At 37.1% G+C, this 24,056-nt stretch overlaps 1 protein-coding gene across 1 annotated transcript in view; it reads left to right on the top strand.

Moving 5' to 3' along the window:
* Window positions 1–24,056, top strand: part of LOC122787323 (phospholipid-transporting ATPase IC-like) — a 446,410-nt gene that overhangs the window by 99,810 nt on the left and 322,544 nt on the right. The window contains exon 10 of the mRNA XM_044053968.1: window positions 2,444–2,532. Coding sequence (XP_043909903.1) covers window positions 2,444–2,532 — 89 coding nt within the window. The remainder of the gene's footprint in view (window positions 1–2,443; window positions 2,533–24,056) is intronic.

Here is a 24,056-nt window from a genome sequence, read left to right as displayed (position 1 = left end):
ACTGACTGTGTAGTAGAAAGTATTGTCTTGTGGTTTTAATTATTTATTATTAAATATTTTAAAACCTTTAACTGTGGCTGGTTTGTGTAGAGATAGGTTAAGCTCTAGAGTACATTGCATATTTATAGAGTTTACTGTCCAAGTCACTCCAAATAAGCTTGACTGTTTAGTCACATCTACCAATTGGATAATAATATTGCACAGTAATAATTGGACACCCTTTTAAGGGTCTTTGAGTAGCTGATAATTATCAGCTGGGTGGTGGCAGGGTACTACCGTATAGTCTGGGTAAAAGGGGCACAGCTGGAGAACCTGTGCCAGCCTTCCCCAGGAGTGTCTGTGTGGTTGTATAAACTTATCTCAAAGTGTTTTTGTCAGCTACTTGGGCAGGGACATGAAGCACTGGTTGGACAGAGAGGGTGATGGAGATTTTAGCTTGCCCAGCTAGGCTGAGATCTGGACCTTATAGCTGTGCCAGTGGGGAGTCTTACTGGGGACCTGGAGAGCAAGGGAGTGACCAGCCCTGGACTGACTGTGATCTCTTTGTGCTCTTAAGGGGAATTGCACTTTACTGTGTGTATTTATTATCCTTTCCTCATATATGAGATGCCCTCTCTGGTGTTGGTGGTGAGAATTGAGGCTCCTTGATTGCTGGGCCAGGGCACGGGCGTCTCACACACACACACACACACACACACACACACACATAAATATATATAAATATATATATATATATATATACATATATATATATATATATATATATATATCTACTTTGATCCAGCAAATTTACATTTCATCGAAATTCGCAACCTCACTTTCGCGAAAGTGCATTTTTTTTGAAAATGCACTTTTGTTTAAAAACAAACATAAAACCTAAACCAAAAAAAAAACACACACTAAACACTATTTTGCTGCACCCCCCCCCTACACCCCCTCTACTTTAATATTCTCACTTCGAGATCGCACTACAGTGGGGAAAAGGGAATATTCTCTTATCCCCACTGTACCACAATCTCAGCAATAGTTTTCTTAGTTGTACATCACCACTAAATGTTGATGTACAACTAACGTTACATACAAACTGCATGTTGTTTCTTTTCTGCTTTTTTTTTATTTTTATTTTTGTTTTTTACACTAAAGTGCATTTTTGAAAAAATGCACTTTTGCGAAAGTGAGGCACTGGATCAAATGGGATCCATATATATATATATATATATATATATATATATATATATATATATATATATATATATATCTGTGTGTATGTATGTAGTTTTTTTATTTATATGGATTACCTTAGGAGTACATTTTATTTGCTCAGTATGCATTCATTATCTGTTATGTATTGTATATATGTGTCTGAAAATTTGGTGGCTTTCTATCTAAATAGGCACTTGCTCTCACACTTAATGGTGTGTGAATATGATGTATAAATGTTAATCCAAATGTTGTAGATGTATACAGTGAGGGGGTAACCACAAATAGAAGTATACAGTGAGGGGGTAACCACAACTAGAAGTATGCAGTGACTGAGTAACCACAAGTAGAAGTATGCAGTGAGGGGGTAACCACAAATAGAAGTATACAGTGAGGGGGTAACCACAACTAGAAGTATGCAGTGACTGGGTAACCACAAGTAGAAGTATGTAGTGAGGGGGTAAGCACAAGTAGAAGTATGTAGTGAGGGGGTAACCAGAACTAGAAGTATGCAGTGACTGGGTAACCACAAGTAGAAGTATGCAGTGATGGGGTAACCGCAAGTAGAAGTATGCAGTGACTGAATAACCACAAGTAGAAGTATGCAGTGAGGGGGTAACCACAAGTAGAAGTATACAGTTAGGGGGTAACCACAAGTAGATGTATGCAGTGAAGGGGTAACCACAAGTAGAAATATGCAGTGATGGGGTAACCACAAGTAGAAGTTTGCAGTGACTGGGTAACCACAAATAGAAGTATGCAGTGGGGGGGGGGGTAACCACAATTAGAGGTGGTGGATAGTGGCTTGAAGGAAGGAAAAGAAGATATATAGAAAGAAAATTAAAATGAATAGCCCCTAATGGGAAATGTGGTTACTTTGATGTGGGAATAAAAGAGACACAAACAAATCTTTAGCACCCTACGCTATGATCTCAGAGAAATGTTGATGTTTTTATTTTTCACAGTATGCTTGTGGGCTGTAAGATGGATTATATCTGACATTTATGTTTTATCAATTTCCATAACATTTATCATATTAGTAATGGATCATCACTTTATTAAATGAGGAACTAAAATGACTCCAGGAACAGGATTAGCCCTAAACCGAATGGATCGTAATTCAATAAATATCTTGGCTGTACTCAATTCTGATCTGTTTTTAAGTGGCAGATGTATTTTAGTGTGCTTTTCAAGCAGTCACAGTTAATTTCAGCTTTTTTTTATTTGTTATTGAATTTCTCAGGTTTTGACACCAAAATTATGAAGAATGGCGGAAAGGTGACCCTGAAGAGAACACGAATTGATGACATAATGAACTATTTGATTATTGTGGTAAATCTGCTAACCTAACTCCAGATTATAGCAATAGTTATATTTCTCTAGAATTCTCTCTCTTTCATCCATTAAGCATTATGTTTGTCTAATTTTATGGCTTTAATTTCACTTTAGTATAAACCAACTTCAGGATACCTCAAGGAGGAGTTATGTACACAGGGCTTAATTCTCAGATATGAGTACACATTAAGTGAAGCCTTGATTGTATCCCAAGATGAGAACTGAAGTATAGGACATATAATGTCCATATTGTCGGGGGGTCACTGGGACCATGCTTTTTATGATTGTGGTTAGAGGAGCCATGCATGGTGTTAAGCATTACTTTTCTAGTGCATAGTCTCTAGAAATTCATTGTCACTGGGATCCAAAAAGGGGGTTCATAAATCCCCCACACTGGACATATGGCCAGCCTAGATCAGTGTACACATATCCCTTCAGCCTATGATGTATTGCATCCTGCTGTTAACACCAGTGGGGCTCTTAAGCTGGCTGGTGATCCTGTTCTGCATGGTAAAGCTGACATCATGGATGTCTGGATATGTTTATGTTCAGCAGATGTCCTTTTTCAGAAGAATGTGAAACCTCCACTGTTTTATCATAGCTGACTTTGGTTTACCTTGCCTTGTTTAAGGCTGCAAAGTCAGCTTTACTCATTTCAGATTTCCTGGAGATTCTACCACGTGTTTCTAGTTCTTCAGTATACTTTCTGTTCATGAGAATGCATGCATTTCATGTGGCAAAACTTATCACCTGTTTTGTTTCTTGTTTTATTCAGAGCCAAAGTGATCCTGCTGGACATGCCTGTCCAGCTAGGAGAAGTTCAGCTAGCCCAGATTTAGGTAATATTTTTAGCCTTCTCTCTGTAGACTTAGCACAGGGGGGTCCCAAGAAGGACTGACCAGTCATGATAGAAGCTGCTGGATTTCATCCTTTTTCAGTCAGTGTGCCAGATGATATCTAACAAGTGATGTATGTCAGGACACTGTTGTGTTCACTGGTGGCTGTGTCCCCTTTTCGATTGGTGTGTCCCCATTTCCACTGGTTTATCACCGCATGGCTTGATGGTATAGGGGCTGATATGAGTCACAGTACAAACTGGTTTGTGACTGATGTTTGACCCAGTAGTAACCACAGCTATTTAGCAAGGAGAAAATCAAGCGTCCAGTGGCATAGAGGGTCCAAGATGATTAGATATCTCTACCTTTTTGCAGCCTTCATCTGCATTCAGAGATCTTGAAATCCTATGATATTCTTCCACTTGCTCCTTTAATAAGGCGTTTGAATGTTGGACTATTACTGGCGTAAGACTTCATCTAAGGCCTGCTCACCATGGCTGATCCAGTGAGGATGATGATTAATGGATCCCACAAGCATCTGCACTGTGCAAAGGTACTCATCCAGTGTGAAGGCATTAATAAATGTCTAATGACTCTGACTCAAGTTAGTCAGTCTGTTGTTGTCATCAGTGCATTTCTATGAGTTCTAAACTCTAGTGCTGATATTCAGGAACATTTCTGCAACAGCCTTGGCAAAATCTGAACAAACATTCTGCAGGAAGACAAGATTGTTCTTCATAGAAGCTTTAGTGCTATGACTTAATATGATTCTGAAGGTGCAATTAGGAAAGAGATGTAAGAAATAAAAACTACACTTTCATTTTACTGCTGAACAAATGTACACAGTGTTATCTGGTCAATGAATCCTGTCTTCAGACAGAATTATGTGCATAACACTGTTTGGAGATGTCCTCAATCTAAGCCCAGGAGTCTCCTTACCAAAGTAATTATTGGAGCTAAGAGTCATAAAATTGCCTGCATTGCAAGAGCCATGAGAAACATAACAGATGGCCAACATCAGTACACAGGCCTGTTAACATCAAGTCCATTAAAGATCACTAAAGTTGAGTAGGTTCAGCTGGACTTCCTGTAGGATATGGTTCACTTCTCTGTTGGAATGTATTATCTGAATCCTTTTTGGGGAAATTACTATACTGAATCCAAACATTTTGCCTCCTTATCCCTACAACACCCTCCGTATATACCACACATATACCACTGCACACCTGCAGACACTCGCACTGTTTTGTATGCTGGATAAAGCCTTCTGTACCCAGCCTCACATTTGTATTCTAATTTTGAGGTTGCTATTGTGATAGAAGAAAAGGTGTCAACTCTTGGCACTTCCTGCATGCACAGTACACTACAAATAATACCACAAGAAACACATTGGTTACTCTAAATCCACAAAATATGAACACATGTTTACTTCGACAGCATATGTATGCAACATAATCACAATGTATCTCATTGCAAACAAAAATATTCAAAATATTTGAATACCATTCAGACAGATATGACAGATACACAAAACTACTCACTCCTCTCATGTTGAAAGGGGTGGATGCATGCTCTTAGCATTCACCAGGTAATACCATAATCGTTCCTTAATGTCTCCAAGTAAGGCTTTCTATTTCTACAATACCCACAACTGAAGATAAGTAAGGAATAGGCAAGCATTTCCAGGGAGTCTTCTCTTCAGTAAACACTGAATCCATTGACTACACCACTTAACATCACCTGGACTCAAACTGAAAAAGAAGAGCATTTTGAAAACAGAAGCAAGGCTAAGTCAAGAAGACTAAGCCCTGAACAGACAAAGATGTAATGCAGAGCTCTTTCCAGATTCAGTGGCCATTTATGGGCCAAGGTTTCAGGATTCTACACTCTTCTGCTCTCAAAATGGTCTGACATGACTAAATGTTAATGATGTTTTTTTTAAGCTAGTTGAAGGTGACACTTTGGTACATTTTTCGACTGTAAGTTTGACACTATCAGTACATCCCTCACATCATGGAAGAAAATTAAATATGGCAAATAAGGAACAGTTCTCTGAAAGTGAGATTGATAGGATGTGAGCCACACCTGCAACATGATTATAGACAGCTCCGGTAGCTGTGAGATGTTGTGCACATCTCTTAACCTCTTAGTGCAAGAAATCTGGACAAAGCCTGACATACTGGTGGGACAAAGGCCCAACAAAAGGGACACATTTTAAATATTGTTTTTATAAACTTAGAAAGTTGATAGAATAATAGGATTTGTGTTAGCATGCATTTTCTGAAGGATATGAATTCTGATACTCAAATGCATGTCATTATTTGGTGACTTTAATCTTTACAACATACCAGTGATTTGTCAAAAACACAATTTTTATGAGAAACAAACCAAAACTACTAGGCAAAAATCTAGACATTCTGTGAAAATCTGTACAGTTGAGAGTTATGGCTGCTGTGTTACTGTGCTCATTCTTGCATGTGCAAAACTGTCTGCAAAGATGTGCACGTCGGCAGTATTGTGATACACAGAGCTTTTCACCAAAATGCCACATCTGACTATGAAGTTTGTAAAGTTAGGTTAATCAGATGAAACACAGAATGCATCATCATCTGTGATGCTGTTTTATGTGAAGAACATTGGAAAGCCAATGTAAAAACAGTATAGCAATTTAAAAGTGAATATATTCAGAAGATTTCTTGAAATATTATAGTACTGGTAAGATACATGACTGCTATTATTTCCAGCTTTCATTCATTCATAAATGAAAACCCCTCCACCAAGAAAGTTTGGTATAATATGCTGCTAATGTCTATTAATGTCCTGGGCTCATGGCAACAGAAATGTACAGGGCCACTGTGTACTGATGTGCCTGAATCTAATGCACACACACACACACACACACACACACACACACACACACACACACACACACACACACACACACACACAGGCACAGACACAGACACCCACACAGACACACACACACACACACAAACACACACAGACACACACAAAAACAACACACAGACACACACACAGACACAGACACACACACAACACACACACACACTCCAACATCAGAAAACATTACACAGCTTACTGACACGTCCATTTATTTTATTTATTTTGTTTTTCTTTACTGGGTTTGGACGACTGGTTCAGAGGAGGCCCAGGGGCTCCAACATATTACAAAAATGTTTAACCATTCATTCATTAATACACTTGAACTGACATTAAGTAATATACATTAACAATTACACATACATTTGCGAATTAGATTGCATACATATGAAATAAAGACAATTACAATATAAAAGATACTTGTGCATTTATGAGGTGTTGAACACTGAGCATTTGAAGAAGTGTATTAGTGAGTTTGTCAAATAGATAACAGATCTTGTGATTAGTGCTTACAAATTCAAAGAAATGGAAGTTAGGGAAGGAACTTGGTAGGCCAGAAAATGCTACTATTATAATTAAGATGTAGGGTATTAAGCAGGTTCAGAGACCATTATATATGGCTAACATAAGATTTCTATTAGAAGAACAGAGGTGGAGTGGTGAGTAGAAGCTGAAGAATATACTGGCATGAATACTGGACGTGTGCACATCCATTGCACTGATAGGTGAAGTTTAGTTTTTCATTCACATTCAGCGTGGATTTCTGTGGTAATAGGATGTGGTTCCACAGTTTAGCTAGACTGTTTGAATATAGAGAGTCACCTGCAGTATTAGATGATTTCATTAGAGTGATTAGTGACTTTTCTCATGAGCATAAAATTCTATTAGCGGAGTAATGTTGTGTTAAGTTGTTAAAGACTGGACGATTTTCTGGCTTATAGACAAGCCTCTGTGTTGTAGTAAGCTGAAAAATGGCTAGGTGATGTGGTGGATCTACTTTGAAATTAATTTTTATATTACCGAAGACCGAAATATTGAGACCAGAATGCCAAATACGCTGTTTCCTGAATGTTTAGAATATCGAATGTTAGAATGCCGAAATGTAATTAATTCTTTTGTGGTATGCATGTAAATTGAACGGTATCCCTTTAAGGTTCAGTAGTTTGTGAAAGAATTGGTATGGCGGCCGTTAAGTTGTGAGGTAGTGAATGTTTTGGTCATTATGGAGTTTTATAAGCTTTGAAAAAGAAATTGTAGTTTTCATTCAAGGGTAAGTGTAGTATATAAATCTGACTGTAAAACTGGCAAGATGTTTCTGTTTTTAGTGCATGTCTAGGAATTGTCATGGGTAGAAGTGTTACTTTGTGGTGAGTAAACAGTAAACTGTTAAAGAAGTACGTTGTTTATATTTACAGAGGGGATTCTGTTGAACTTTAGCCAGAAATCCATACAGCGCGTAACAGTAAATTTTCTATTTGTGGTAGTGCGATCTTGGAATTGATATATTTAATTAGGAGGGCTGCTTACTTCTGTGCTTAACCATAGAGAAGCAGACAGTGATTTGTTTTATTGGTTGCTGTATATTGTAGTGGTGGAGGCAGGAAGGTTAGGTTTGATTTTCAATATTTTGAGACTTGATATTTTAAAGTTTCAGGATATAGTAGTTTCGATATTCTAGTCTTGATATTTTGGTCTTCGGTAATATAAAAATAAGTTATTTCAAAGTAGACCTGATCTGGTAGTTCTAACCAGTTTAATTCTCTGAGGAATAGGCAATGGTGTGTTCTATTGTTATAGTTTACTGCAAATTTGGCTATTTTATTACAACATTGCTCAAGTCGGACATTTGTGAGATGTGAAAGTTAGTGAGGATTCGGGCTCAATAGGGGAGAGGTGGCAGTAAGAAAATAGTGGCTATATATTTTCTAGCTATTTCAACTGGGTAAGTTTTCACTCTCTATAATGTAGCTAGTTTTTCATGATTTTTTTAATGACTTGTGATAGATGGTGATGGAATTTCAACTTGTCAACTATGATCACACACAGTAAATTTGTATGGTTTACTTGTTCTATCATAGGTTCATAGGTTCATAGATTAGTACTAGGCTAACTACCCTTGTGGGCCTTTTCAAGCCTAGCCAATTACCCCATGTGAGAATCAAACCCTGCACCTTGTGTCTATAAGTTAAACACCTTAACCATTATGCCATTCTCCATTATGTTTTTGACAGAGATGATACTGAATAGTGTTGTCTTGGAACTGTGTTTTGGGTTAAAGAGCGGTAATTTTATATTTTTAGGATCTAGAAGTAGTTGTGAATTATTTAGCTGCATTTCAATAGATAAGGATTGTTGTATAAGGTCTTGGAGTTTTGTGAGAGCTTTGTCAGAGCAGATTAGGGTTGAATCATCAGCATATTGAACTAGGGTAGCATTTTTTGTAGTTGTGCAGCAATCATTGATGAGTATGTAGAAAAGTATGGGGCCTAGTGTAGACCCTTGAGGTACAACAGTAGTTACTGGCAGAATGTGGAGAAATAATTTTCCATTTCACTGCCCGTGCTTTGTTTGAGAGAGAGCTATGGAATCACTGCAGGGATGAGCCAGAAAGCCTAAGGATGACAGTTTGTGTAAGAGTTTCTGGTGGGAGACAGCATCAAAAACTTTTGATAAGTCTAGAAAGATGGAGGGAGGAGGGAATAGGCTTTTGGCATTTTTATGGGTATTGGCAGTATAAAAAATTCAACAAAGCAGTAGTTAGGCTGTGATGAGGATAGATGCCATGTTGGGTTGAAGACAAAAGTTGGTTATCTATTATACAGTCAAGTGGTTGCTCAACTCTTGCAGTTTTGATGTACTGCACTGTAAATGCATATTGCACTCTGCCCTGTTCAGACACACACAGACACAGGCAGACAAAAACAAATTCACAATCATGCATGCACATAGACATGCTCATGTACACGTACACACACACACACACACACACACACACACACACACACACACACACACACACACACACACACACACACACACACACACACACACACACATACCACTGTCAGTATGAAAAAAAGGGAAACAAATCACATACTGCTGGTAGGCAGAGCCAAGCAGGGTGGGGTGCATATTGCTGGTGTAGGGCACACCCACAGCTTGTAGTACCTGTTGTAGCACTCCTTCGGTTGACATGTTACAGCTTCAGGGAACAAGACACAGGCAGGATAACATCACACCTGAGGAATGCCTAGTCCTCAGGAGGCACTTAAAACCAATGACAAACACCTGTGTAATCAAGACAGGCAGAGCATGCTAAGTATAGACTCAAGTGTTGTTGGATATAAATGCCATTGGAGAATGGAACCACATATCGGTGTAGTGTAGGAAGAGCGCAAATGGCATGATGTCTCATGCCTGAAGTAAAGCACAGCAGAATAGCATTGCTAAACATTTTTATTTATCTGTTTGTATTATTTGTATTATCTATTTTAATTTAGAAAGTAGAAGTCCCTGCAGTAAAAAAAACTTTTGATAAGTCTAGAAAGATGGAGGGAGGAGGGAATAGGCTTTTGGCATTTTTATGGGTATTGGCAGTATAAAAAATTCAACAAAGCAGTAGTTAGGCTGTGATGAGGATAGATGCCATGTTGGGTTGAAGACAAAAGTTGGTTATCTATTATACAGTCAAGTGGTTGCTCAACTCTTACACCACTATCATTGACTTGCTTTACTTTGTATGTTTTCTAATGTTTTTTCATTTATTGCTGTCTGCAATATTTATTCATTTTCTACACTGCTTGCATTTCTATGCTTTTGTCATGGCAGAAAGGGGACCTTGGTCTAGGCTACCTACCCAGTTATTAAATAGAATTAATAAGGTCACTAGTATCCACAGGACAAAGCCTGATACCCACTAAGGAACATTTGATAGCCTTTCAAGGTGATGGTTTTGATGGTGATGAGGATGGCAAACTGTACTATTCAAGGTGGCATATATATTGCAGATTGGGCCACTGTTCACAGGTCTACTGCTGGAAAAGCTAATCATTTAGATCAATTTGCAGTGGGACATTGGGGCAGTTATATATGTACCATCGGTATATACCTTTTTGGATACCTCTCCGACAGGTATATCAGGATTGCCAATGGCCCTTGAACACCATAAAACATCATATGATACATATCAGTTTCCTTCATTTTACCTGTACTGCTTAATGTGCAGGCATTTACATATATATAAGTAAGTGCAGTGTCATCCCTGGTATGTCAACAACTGCAACAACAATAGTAGGCAATAGGGCAGGATAGCGGGCTCATGTTGACAGCTATCTGGCAGTCAGCAATGATGTCATTACTCTCATTCTTATGACATAGTTTTATGACAGTGGCACACAGTCACAGAGTGTAGTGGCAGGGATACTACTCCCACAGCAGGTTGATGATTCCAACAGGGCAGATGTTAGGCCATATGTAGTGTACCTTGGACATGTACCTTTATCAGATGGGCTGGGATTCCCATAAAGCCTCAGCTCTCATGTGGAGTCACTGGATGCGGACAGGACTGTGTACAGCCCATCCATAGGGATGCCAGATGCAGCTGGCTCCCAAGACATGCAAGGCATTGTCTGCACAGCAGCAAATGCATTGTCAGAGTGTCCAGGTACAGGTTACTGATGCTGCTCATCAGAATGAGATGGTGAGCAAGTGGCAGGGCATATATGTGAGGATATGTCTTAGCAATTTCACCAATATATGGAAATGGTGGTGCCAAGGGACAATGCTGTGATGACTTTCCTCTGAAGCATGGTTGCTCAAACAGCATCCATATCAAGCTCTGTATGAATATTTCAGAGAACTTACCACATACATGGCAGATACAGTTCAGTGAAGCAGAGACTGAGTCATCATGCATGGAGGCAGTGTTGGATGTGCAACACAGGTGGCCCAATCAGCAACTAAGCACAGCAGTTGTAGAATTAAACAAAAATCTACTTACCTATGGGAAGACAGTCAAAAAAAGAAAAAAAAAAGGAAAAAAGAATATATATTTACCTGTGGACTTAAAACATTTGTACAGATGTGGAAAGAAGTAAAAGCATATTGTTATGTACAATCCCTTCCCATGTGGGGATATAATGATAAAAAATAAACAAAGCAGTAAATCTTCACATTTTTATTGAGAGTGTTTCTGCATGTAAGGTTGCTTACATTTCCAGAAACAGTTCAGCACCCACCCCCCCATTGGTGTGTCTAAGTCTATATGATTCTCTCCAAGTACCACTGTGCAAATTATGATGGTTGTGACCATATCAACTATAGATTTGTGGATGGTGTGTGGCTGAAGGTCTGATGCGTAGTGTGAGCCAGACATGCAATTCATCATGACCACATAGCCTCAGTAATGCTGCGTGCTCCTGGTATTATCGTTTGTGATGTTACACTGTGTCATAGTGTTTGTCAAGGCCCTTTGTTGAGGACTACATACCGCCACTTTACCTACAGCTTGTACAAGCCTGTGTGAGGGGTGTTGTGCTGCTGCCATTGGTTGGCTGTTGTCATTGTCCTCACTATTGCAGGTTCTAGATGGTACATGGGACAGATTTGCATGACGAGAAGACAGTACCAACACAGAACCATACTGTGCAGAATGCAGCATGCAGTAAGCATTGTGTGTGCAGTAGCAGGATCATACCAAAGAACCTCAGCAGACCTGTCCAGGCAATGGAAATGGGCTTTGAGCAGCACTAACACTTGCTCACTGACTATTGTAGGACTGTGATAGGATGGTGTTGTAACATTCCTTTTCAGCTTCATGTAGGTTCTGAACTGGTGTCATAAGTCATAGCATAATGGTGTGGGTAGCACATGGAGATTAGGATGGGAGTGCATTACATCTTTCTCATTGTGTGGCTATATTTGGTTAGTTATGCTACATTTACCTACTAAGTGTCCATGCAGGAAGTGATGGTACACTGAACTTGTGAGCCAAATGTGGGAATCATAGACACTTCTAGTATGCTGGGCCAAGAAGATGATACAGTCACATGCATCACATAGTACCTGGTAGCTGATTGAATGGCAACTTCTTGTTATTGGGCCTTCCTCATGTGGAGTTAACAGTCACAGGGGTGCTATCTATTATGCCAAGCTCCTAAGGGAAGCATGCCAGATTGTATAAGGCATTGATAGTGGTAGCTATCTCTTGAGGTGTCTGTAAAATAGATAAGCTCTTCCACATAGGCTAGAAAAAAATCCAGGAACTGCTGCATTATCTATGAGGCTGAAGCCTGTGCAATACCCAGTATTTCTCTCTGGAAGATTCCAGTGACAAGTATAGTGAGACTTATGCTTAGCCTGGTATCCACATAGACAGGCAGACCACCCATTCCCCCATTTCAGTTTATGGTGCATACAAGTTCATCAAAGTCTGTACTCAGATTTTTGAAAGGCTGTGTTGAGGAGCAATGACTTTCACAGCATAAATGTTAATATTGATGTTAAAGTCACGGTAAGGGCTTGGCATCTGCTAGTATAATCCCTAATGATACACGCTACATTACTGACTGCTCGCAGCATAAATGCTAATATTGATGTTAAAGTCATGGTAAGGGCTTGGCATCTGCTAGTATAATCCCTAATGATACACGCTACATTACTGACTGCTCGCAGCATAAATCTTAATATTGATGTTAAAGTCACGGTAAAGGCTTGGCATCTGCTAGTATAATCCCTAATGATACACGCTACATTACTGACTGCTCACAGCATAAATGTTAATATTGATGTTAAAGTCACGGTAAGGGCTTGGCATCTGCTAGTATAATCCCTAATGATACATGCTACATTACTGACTGCCCGCAGTATAAATGTTAATACTGATGTTAAAGTCACGGTAAGGGCTTGGCATCTGCTAGTATAATCCCTAATGATACACGCTACATTACTGACTGCTTGCAGCATAAATGTTAATATTGATGTTAAAGTCACGGTAAGGGCTTGGCATCTGCTAGTATAATCCCTAAAGATACACGCTACATTACTGACTGCTCGCAGCATAAATGTTAATATTGATGTTAAAGTCACGGTAAGGGCTTGGCATCTGATAGTATAATCCCTAATGATACATGCTACATTACTGACTGCTCACAGCATAAATGTTAATATTGATGTTAAAGTCACGGTAAGCATCTGCTAGTATAATCCCTAATGATACATGCTACATTACTGACTGCTCGCAGCATAAATGTTAATATTGATGTTAAAGTCACGGTAAGGGCTTGGCATCTGCTAGTATAATCCCTAATGATACACGCTACATTACTGACTGCTCGCAGCATAAATGTTAATATTGATGTGAAAGTCATGGTAAGGGCTTGGCATCTGCTAGTATAATCCCTAATGATACATGCTACATTACTGACTGCTCACAGCATAAATGTTAATATTGATGTTAAAGTCACGGTAAGGGCTTGGCATCTGCTAGTATAATCCCTAATGATACACGCTACATTACTGACTGCTCGCAGCATAAATGTTAATATTGATGTTAAAGTCACGGTAAGGGCTTGGCATCTGCTAGTATAATCCCTAATGATACATGCTACATTACTGACTGCTCGCAGCATAAATGTTAATATTGATGTTAAAGTCACGGTAAGGGCTTGGCATCTGCTAGTATAATCCCTAATGATACATGCTACATTACTGACTGCTCGCAGCATAAATGTTAATATTGATGTTAAAGTCACGGTAAGGGCTTGGCATCTGCTAGTATAATCCCTAATGATACACGCTACATTACTGACTGCTCGCAGCATAAATGTTAATATTGATGTTAAAGTCACGGTAAGGGCTTGGCATCTGCTAGTATAATCCCTAATGATACATGCTACATTACTGACTGCTCGCAGCATAAATGTTAATATTGATGTTAAAGTCACGGTAAGGGCTTGGCATCTGCTAGTATAATCCCTAATGATACATGCTACATTACTGACTGCTCGCAGCATAAATGTTAATATTGATGTTAAAGTCACGGTAAGGGCTTGGCATCTGCTAGTATAATCCCTAATGATACACGCTACATTACTGACTGCTCGCAGCATAAATGTTAATATTGATGTTAAAGTCACGGTAAGGGCTTGGCATCTGCTAGTATAATCCCTAATGATACATGCTACATTACTGACTGCTCGCAGCATAAATGTTAATATTGATGTTAAAGTCACGGTAAGGGCTTGGCATCTGCTAGTATAATCCCTAATGATACACGCTACATTACTGACTGCTCGCAGCATAAATGTTAATATTGATGTTAAAGTCACGGTAAGGGCTTGGCATCTGATAGTATAATCCCTAATGATACATGCTACATTACTGACTGCTCACAGCATAAATGTTAATATTGATGTTAAAGTCACGGTAAGGGTTTGGCATCTGCTAGTATAATCCCTAATGATACATGCTACATTACTGACTGCTCACAGCATAAATGTTAATATTGATGTTAAAGTCACGGTAAGGGCTTGGCATCTGCTAGTATAATCCCTAATGATACACGCTACATTACTGACTGCTCGCAGCATAAATGTTAATATTGATGTTAAAGTCACGGTAAGGGCTTGGCATCTGATAGTATAATCCCTAATGATACATGCTACATTACTGACTGCTCACAGCATAAATGTTAATATTGATGTTAAAGTCACGGTAAGGGCTTGGCATATGCTAGTATAATCCCTAATGATACATGCTACATTACTGACTGCTCACAGCATAAATGTTAATATTGATGTTAAAGTCACGGTAAGGGCTTGGCATCTGCTAGTATAATCCCTAATGATACACGGTACGTTACTGACTGCCTTTAGTATTTGTTTTTGTACTGCTTCCCATTGTTGACAAATATGAGTTCCTTGTAGGTGTCACTCGCTCTTTAAACTGCAATCAAGCAAATGCATTTCTTTCTTTTTTTTCCCCAGCTCATTAGTTTAACATGAATATTATTATCAAGTTAAAATAACTAAAATAAACAATTTACAGTATTTTTTTCTGACAAGCTAGTGTTACTGTCTTGATATAATATTTAAATGGTTACATGATGCCTCTTCATGCAGAAATAACATTTTAATTAGTGGAATGCTAAGGCACTGGTCAATCAATGATGCAAAAAGTGTATGAGTGGGATAATGTTTTAGTGGTGAGACTAAAATACCAATGATAAAACTATAATGTAGGTGTTAAAAAGAATGTCTTTGAAAGTATATACAGGTCATAAAAGCAACAGCTCCCTGTATTGATTCTGCCGTGAAAATAATGTTCCAGAGAAGAAAAAAAATGAGTGTAAACAGTTCATTGTTCATATGACATACCATGTGAGCTGTGAAAGAGAATATCAACAGTGAAAGATTTTGTATGTGACGATTATTAAGGTTTAAAATTTTAGTGCAGTGGAAATCATGAAGTGATACCATATTAATTATTACAAATTCATGTGCTTGGCAAATAGTAGTGAAGATGTTGCCAACAATGGAATAAGACTACATTGTAAAACACGCTGCTGGTGAAAAGTATGCATCAGTGGTCAGAATACTACATTGCAAAAAGGTGTTTGCTAACACGAGCTTATTAATAATGCAAGCAATAAATAAAGAGTGCCATTTGGGGGTTAATATTGCTTCCTCACAGTGCTTTGGTCTCCAGTCTGATTTTTTGGTTGGGATGCTTTCCATGTAGAGTTTCTATATCTTCCTTGCATTCATATGGGTATTCTCTGGGTGTTCTGATTTCTTCCCATATTCCAAAGATATTTTTATTTATTTGTTTCACATTTGTTTACCGAGATAGTCTGACTGGGTTACATAACCCATTTTCAGTGGAGGCCCCGGGGAGAAAACCTCCACATATAAAACTTTGTTATAAATATTATATACAGCTCCACATTTATAACTTTGTTACACATATTATGCAACAGGTTACATATATAGGAATACATGAATGGATGAATTATATGCCTGTTGTAAGCCTAATCGGCTTTTTTTAAATAGACCTTATGCCTGTTGTAAGCCTATTGTTGTGCTGTGAGTAATTTTGAAAAACTGTTTTTAACTTAACTAATGTGATACAAGTTTTAACCACCTGTAATTGTTGACTGTTTTAAATATCTAAAGTCACACTTTGTAAATATGTGCATTACAAGCAGTTTGGGTTATACTAACCAAGTCTGAAATGGCAAAGTTCAGATTTTCCTAAAGCACCATGAGATGATAAGTAAATATGACAAGGCTCTGAGATATACTCAATTGTTTAATATAATATAATGTATGTTTTGAACTATTCAGTTCTTACGAACAAGGTAACATTCATGGAACTGAGTTTAATGGGTTACTGTATTTTTAAATGAAGGAAACATGTTTTGTTGGTTTTAAAAGTGATGTTCAAAGTTTTTTTGTGTGTAAAGTCTGAAGAAAAGCCTTTTAACTTACATGGATTTATTTGTTTGAATTTCTACTTTCATTTTATTGCTCATTGGAAAGTCACGCATCTTTTTGGACTGAGAATTATAGGCAAGCACTTAAGGTTACTTTTGTACTAATAGAATATTTACAGTTTACATTTATACACAAATTGAAATAAGCTTATTAGGGTACATAGTATTTGCTTCGAGTGTGTTTGAGTATCATGACACAGGCTGGGGTGGGTCAATCAGAATATTAGTCCTCTGGGAAATGAGTAAAATGCTAGAGACAGAAAGGTGCAATGCTCGAAAGTGAATTAGGAGTCCTACAAATTGCATATAGCAATGCATGCCAGGTGCAATTGAATGAGTTCTTTCATCTTGTGATGCATTGGCATTCTGTCCAGGATTACTTTCTTGCCTTTTACCCACTGAGTGCAAAGCAAGGTACAATTTCCCTCTCACTCTGATTTGGAGAAAACAGGTAATTGGAGAATGAATGAAGTATAAATGAAAGGCATTTTAAAAAGGCTGGTAAAAAGGTTTCTTGAAATATATTAATGATATAACCAATAACATAATAAAGAGTTTCTTTACTTCTAATTTTGGATTAAATCTTTTCAAAGATTGTAGTTAGATCAGTGCATCTTATTATCATCATATTAGCAGGTGCATGCTTAAAGTAACTTTGCAGGGTACATAATGTAGCCTGTATGGCTTTGTTTTCTCTGTCATCTTAACAAGTGTTTGGACTTTTTCTTTGTTGTTTTTATGTGTGTGTGTGTCACTAATATATAAAGTAAGGAATGATGGTTACATGCATAAATCAGGAACAAAGATGAAAAGAGAGTGAAAAAAACACATATTCCCAGATAGTTTCTAAACATTATGACCTAGACTGCTGTAGCAAGACAGTTACATAAAAGAATAACACAGATCTTATTGAATTCAATGTGGACAAAATGGGAGCATAGATATTAAAGAATAAAATGGGAATTCAATATACATTTTAATGATATGTTGGCTGCTAGCACTTTTTCTCTAATGTCTGAAGTGCTATATATTATGTTATATGTTTTTAAGAAGAACTGCTCCTAGTAACTGAGCTAAAAGCTTCAAAGTGAATAAAGTCAAACCAAGCAGGGTGAAAATCAATTTAATTTTTTAACATCAAACATTAACTATAATTCTCATTTTGTAAGAATTATGCTATAGCCTATGCAACTGCCATTGCAAAGCCCCTGAGTAACCCTTAGTCCCCAACTAGATATTACATTTTCCTGAGATGTTGCAACCTTTGCCTTGCTATATTAAGAGGAATGCATTAATGAAGCCCATACTTGGGGGGCTTAGGAGATGTTGCCATGAATGATTTGTCAAAATTGTGCGATTTCAAAATTTCTCCAAGATTCATTTCAAAGTCTTATGATACAGTGTTTGAAGCAAATTAATTATTCCAGAAATAAATTTAATTTGGATGACCTTTGATTAAACTGGATAAATATCTAACTATTTTATGCATGATATATTGGTCTACTTGAGTAGACCAAATATCCATTTAATCAAAACTTGCACGATTGAGACAACACCAAAACCTTATTTTAACAAAGTTTCACACCACTAGAATTTTAATCCGGGAAAAGAGGCAGTTATGTAAATGTAAATGGTGTGAACACATACAGAGGGCATAGTCAGCATTACCCTACCTATTATCTCATAAAAAGCCTGTCCAATTGTTCTGTATAGCATTTACCCTAAAGTAGCATTAAAATAATAGCCTGTATTTGCTAAACATAGACCTAATATCTGCCATTTAATCCTTCATCTTTTTTCCGTCACCATCTTTGCCTTTCCCATCACTCTCAAAGGCAAAGTCCAGACATCCTTAATTCAAAGGAACAAATTCTAGTGAACAATATTATACTACACTGTTAAAAACCACACCCGTTAATAGCTGCCATTTCATTAAGATCCCCTACCCTCTGCCTTCCCCATTACACTCAAAAGGAAAGTTCAACATCCTTAAATTAAAGGGACAAATGCTAGCCTAGAATATGACACTACACTGTTAAACACTATACCTTTTAAATCTGCAATAATTTGGACATTTTGTCCTTATAGGTGTGTTCAATAGCTGGATTAAAGTACTGATCTGCTACAACTATATATATATACAAGATATATAGGATCTCCAAACATTCTCGGCGTGTGTATCCCTCTCTGTTCTCCCACGTTTTGTTCAGGCTCACTCCGTTGCTCTACTGTACCTTCAATTCCCATGCAGCCCTCCTTACTCTAATTTATTCTGTACCATACCCCACCCTCTAATAGATTTGACCACTAAAACATTAGCATAGTACAAAACTCCTCCCCTACAGTATAATTACCTAATCTCTTAATCATCTCAGCCTCTCTGTCATCCAACACAGCCAAACCCTGCCAGGTCTGACCACTCAATGGCAAGATAACACTCCTCCCCAAAATATATTACCTAATCTCTTAATCATTTCAACCTCTTTCTCTACATCCCAGGTAGCCACTATCCTTTCAATATGCCCCCAATCCTTCATTTTCTCTCTGCTTTTTCATTCAAAGACTTTTTTCCTAAACTCTAGTCCTCTGCCATCCATATCCCTGATCAGTAACTTTTGTAAACAAAATGCCGCTCCTTGTATTATTCTCTCATATTTTAGTACTGACTTTCCACTTAACATACTATTACTTTCCCTTAAACTGAACTACTACAACCTCAACCTCCAGTCTCCTACTTAACCTAGACAATTATAATAACTATTTTAATATATCTCCTAGGTTCTTCAATTTCTCCACTAGTCTCTGTCTTAAATAAAGAATACTTTACTGTGATCACCTATCCCTCAAAACAAAACATCTGCTCACACCCACCTTAAGAATTACTCCAAATGTTTGCTTTGGAACTCAAAGATTCAGTTGTGTGAAGACGTTCACCAAAACCCTAATCTAAACCCAAACCTCAATACCACCCATTCCTTGAAGTACCATAATAGCCCAGATAACTCCCCTCCTTCAGTTATAAACCATCCCTTCTGTAATGCATCATTTACTCCTTACATAAAGACATTTTCCACTCAATCCAATTCCAGTTCACAGACATTCCAGTCTCCCACTCCATCAAGCACAAGTTCAGCCAAAAAACTAAGTCTGGTAACATTAAATCTTTATAGTATTAGTAATAAAATTACCCAACATGCTTGGTTATTAGTCTATTCCCCAGATAAACTAGCCATCACTGAAACATAGCTTAAATCCAATATGAAACATACAGAAATACTACCACAAGACTATAACATTAAGAGGACTGACCGACCCCACAAAAAAGGAGGTGAAGTTGCCCTACTGTACCCTAGCTGCTATAACCTCTCCTCCTATTCCAACTTCATCCCCAAATTTTACTCAGCCATAATACTCATATCACTTTTAATGCTTAACTCTAAAAATACACTCTGTATTCTTGTACTTTCCATCCCCTCAGAAACAACATACCCATACTTAAAGAATTTCTATCCTGGGTATCCAGTACAACTACTATGAAAAAAGCATTCTGGGTGATGTCAATATTGACTGATAAAATATAATCTCTGACAGTCCCTCATCCTGCATAAATGTATTTTGTCTGTTTCAAATAATCACAACACCTACTAGATACAACAAAAGCAATAAGAACACAATTCTTGATTGGATTTTAGTCTCAGACCCCAGTAAATATAAGTGGTACCTATTCTAACCCCTAAGTGACCATCTCCCTGTCAACACACACATACCTCAAACGAAGTTACACCAAAACCAGTTTATTCGATAAAGCTTTCGGGTCTACACCCTTAATCAGTATAATTTTACAACAGAAATGAGACATTTAAGTAGGAGAATCAATTAAACAAATGCTTCAGCCCAACCCACTCACTCACTAACCTAAAATTATTTAAAAGGGCAACCCCATACACACAAGAAAATTTTTATATATGCATACAAAGAATTTAAATTCACTTTAAATATATCTTAAAAATAGCTTAAAAATATATGCACATATATACATACATACAACACATACATGCATGATTCACATTATTCAAATAAATTAATTTAAACATATACACAGTCTAATAAATTGTGATTTCATAACACCTTTATAAATATGAGGTGCATGCATACTATTCTTAGTTATATATCTTAAAGAGTCAACCTCTTTCCTATATACCTTTGATGTTATTTTGTTGTTATTTTAAATAATTTTAAATAATTTTAGGTTAGTGAGTGAGTGGGTTGGGCTGAAGCATTTGTTTAATTGATTCTCCTACTTAAATGTCTCATTTCTGTTGTAAAATTATACTGATGAAGGGTGTAGACCCATTAGGCTTCAAGCAGACATGAGTCCAGGTTTGAATAATGCTGTGAACTTAAAACCCTTATTAGTGAAGAAGCAAAGAGAAAAATTATGAAGCTGTTAGCTATAGTAAGAGGGCATTATTTTATTATAATAATTATATATTTTTTTAGGTATAAATATATGTTTAAATTAATTTATTTGAATAATGTGAATCATGCATGTATGTGTTGTATGTATGTATATATGTGCATATATTTTTAAGCTATTTTTAAGATATATTTAAAGTGAATTTAAATTCTTTGTATGTATATATAAAAATTCTCTTGTGTGTATGGGGTTGCCCTTTTAAATAATTTTAGGTTAGTGAGTGAGTGGGTTGGGCTGAAGCATTTGTTTAATTGATTCTCCTACTTAAATGTCTCATTTCTGTTGTAAAATTATACTGATGAAGGGTGTAGACCCGAAAGCTTTATCGAATAAACTGGTTTTGGTGTAACTTCGTTTGTGGTCTGAAACTGGGTACTATCACTACTGTGTTTCAACACACACATACCTACCACTCATCACCCCTATACCCACCAACTTAAACTAACCAGGAATCTCATAAAATTTAACAAAGGCTTATTCAACAGTATCCTTTTTAAGTACCTAAATAACCTTGCCTCTCTACATATAAAAAGAGTAAAAGAAAAACACACCCCCTGCCCATCCACCCTTACAAAAAACATTATGCATACCAGAGACAAGGCTTGGAGGTAATAGCTAAAAAAAACTTTCAGAGATACAGGGAACTTTGTAATTGAGCTAAAAAACAAATATACAAAGATAAGAAACAATACTGTGACCAACTATAACTTAATCATAAAAATGATCCAAAAAGATGTGGTCCTCTATTCACATGCTTCTCAATTCTGACTCAAAAAAGATCAATATCCCTCTGAAACCCTCTCCTCCCTCACAATAGCAACTACATTTAATAAATATTTCATATAGGGTATTGCTGCTCTCCCCAACAACACATCATCCTCTCCTAAACAAACCCCTAACATATAACCAACTACCCCTCCACTACCACGTTAAACTTTGAAAAATATGAAATAAAAACAGCCTTCTATTAACAATCTACTATTAAAAAACTGCATAAACCTTGCGCCACAGCTGCTGACACCTGCCCACCTACCTAAAGATGGTAGCAAAAGCCATATCTTATGAGTAGATGTCTTATTCAATAGATCTATAGATAAATAATATATATATATATATATATATATATTTATATATATATATATATATATATATATATATATATATATATATATATATATATATATACATTTATTAATAGTTCCTTCAATAATGACCTCTATACCTCTTACAGGCCAACATCACGTATACATTATGTTGATGATTCAAAACTAATATGCTCATCGGATACTGTGGTGTGTCTTCTTGAAATCAGACAAGGAGCATTGATCTCTGTTGAAAACTGACTTCACAGTGCCTAATAATTACTCAACCACCAAAAAACAAAACTACTCCTATTCCTCCCCAAAGCATATCTAAAGGGCAAATCCAGCTTCAAAATCTTCTCAATAAACCATACAAAGTTAGAAATTGTACCCCACACAAAACTGCTTGGTATGACAATTCATGACAACCTCAGATTTCAACTCCACATCAAAATAACATAAAAAAATCAGCAGAAACTTGGCATGCTTTATAGACATAAAAACATTCTTACTAATTCTGCTAAAACCACCCTCGCAACCACTTACCTCCTTCCTTTACTCTTATATGGTGCCTCTATCCTTATCAACTTGCAAGTATCTGTTAAAACTAAACTTGAAATATGTTACAACAAAGTTGCTAAATTTGCTGCCAGTAAACATTATTATACACATCACTGCATGACGCATGAAAGTTTGAATTGGCTTGAACTACCCCACTATCTGGACTTTGTACAACTAGCTACTGCCCACAAAATCATTTATAAACCCCATGCCTGTCCTGCACTAAGCTCTAGTCTTCCTTCCTGTTACCCAAACAGACTCCTTCATTCTAATGATAAATAACTTATCACCATCTATAAACCTCACAAAGCAGTTGGAAATAGCCTTTACTGCTACTCTGTTGCCAAAAAATGGAATTCTACTCCACAGGCAGTTTGATCTATAACCTACCATCATTCCTTCAAGCATCTTCTGAAAGACCACATCTCAAACTCATGGATCTAATCATTCTATACCCCTGATTGAACATCAGTTTGTGTCTACTTTTCTCCACCCCTATCTGTACAGATTCTCAATCCATCACCACTTCCTCGTCTTCACCTGACTATTCTACCCTCTGTACCACTTTACATATCCTCTTCATATCACCTTCTACCCATTTATACAAATCTAAGCCTAATCTTTCTCCCCCTTTATAGTTTTAATTAAACTAAATACAGGACTTTTATGTATTACCACTGTGAATTGCCAGAAGGATGCTCTCCCGAATTGTATGTAGTGTTTTACTTAGCTTTTTCTCATTGTTCGCTTTGTGGCATATATTTGCTTTATCTCTTTGCCTTACAATATTGCTGATTATTTTTGAAATGTATAATTTTCTGACCCTGGCTAGCACCAACATAAATAGCTAAATCTGCATCGTGAACTTATTTTTTGATCCCCCTTACTATATTCACAATTTTATCTTAGCACAATTACTTAGCCTATCACAGTATACCTAAACCTGAGATAGTTTTGGGGTGTTCTTCCTTTCTTCAGCGGCCTAAGTTGTTTCCATATACATATATCTTTACTAACTGCTATGGTTCTTATTTTCTGTCTCAGCCACCTAAAATGTTAATCTCTGTTATACAATTGTAACATGTAGATCCTTTATCGTACTATGCATCATCAACACTGAAATGTAAACAATGTTAGTTTTGTGCAACAATGGGTTTCTGTCCAGTACTAAG

Source organism: Protopterus annectens, chromosome 13.part0 (genome assembly GCF_019279795.1).
Source record: "Protopterus annectens isolate FY-2018-M chromosome 13.part0, PAN1.0, whole genome shotgun sequence".
Taxonomy (NCBI): domain Eukaryota; kingdom Metazoa; phylum Chordata; order Ceratodontiformes; family Protopteridae; genus Protopterus; species Protopterus annectens.
This window is presented reverse-complemented; position numbering and strand designations above follow the sequence as displayed.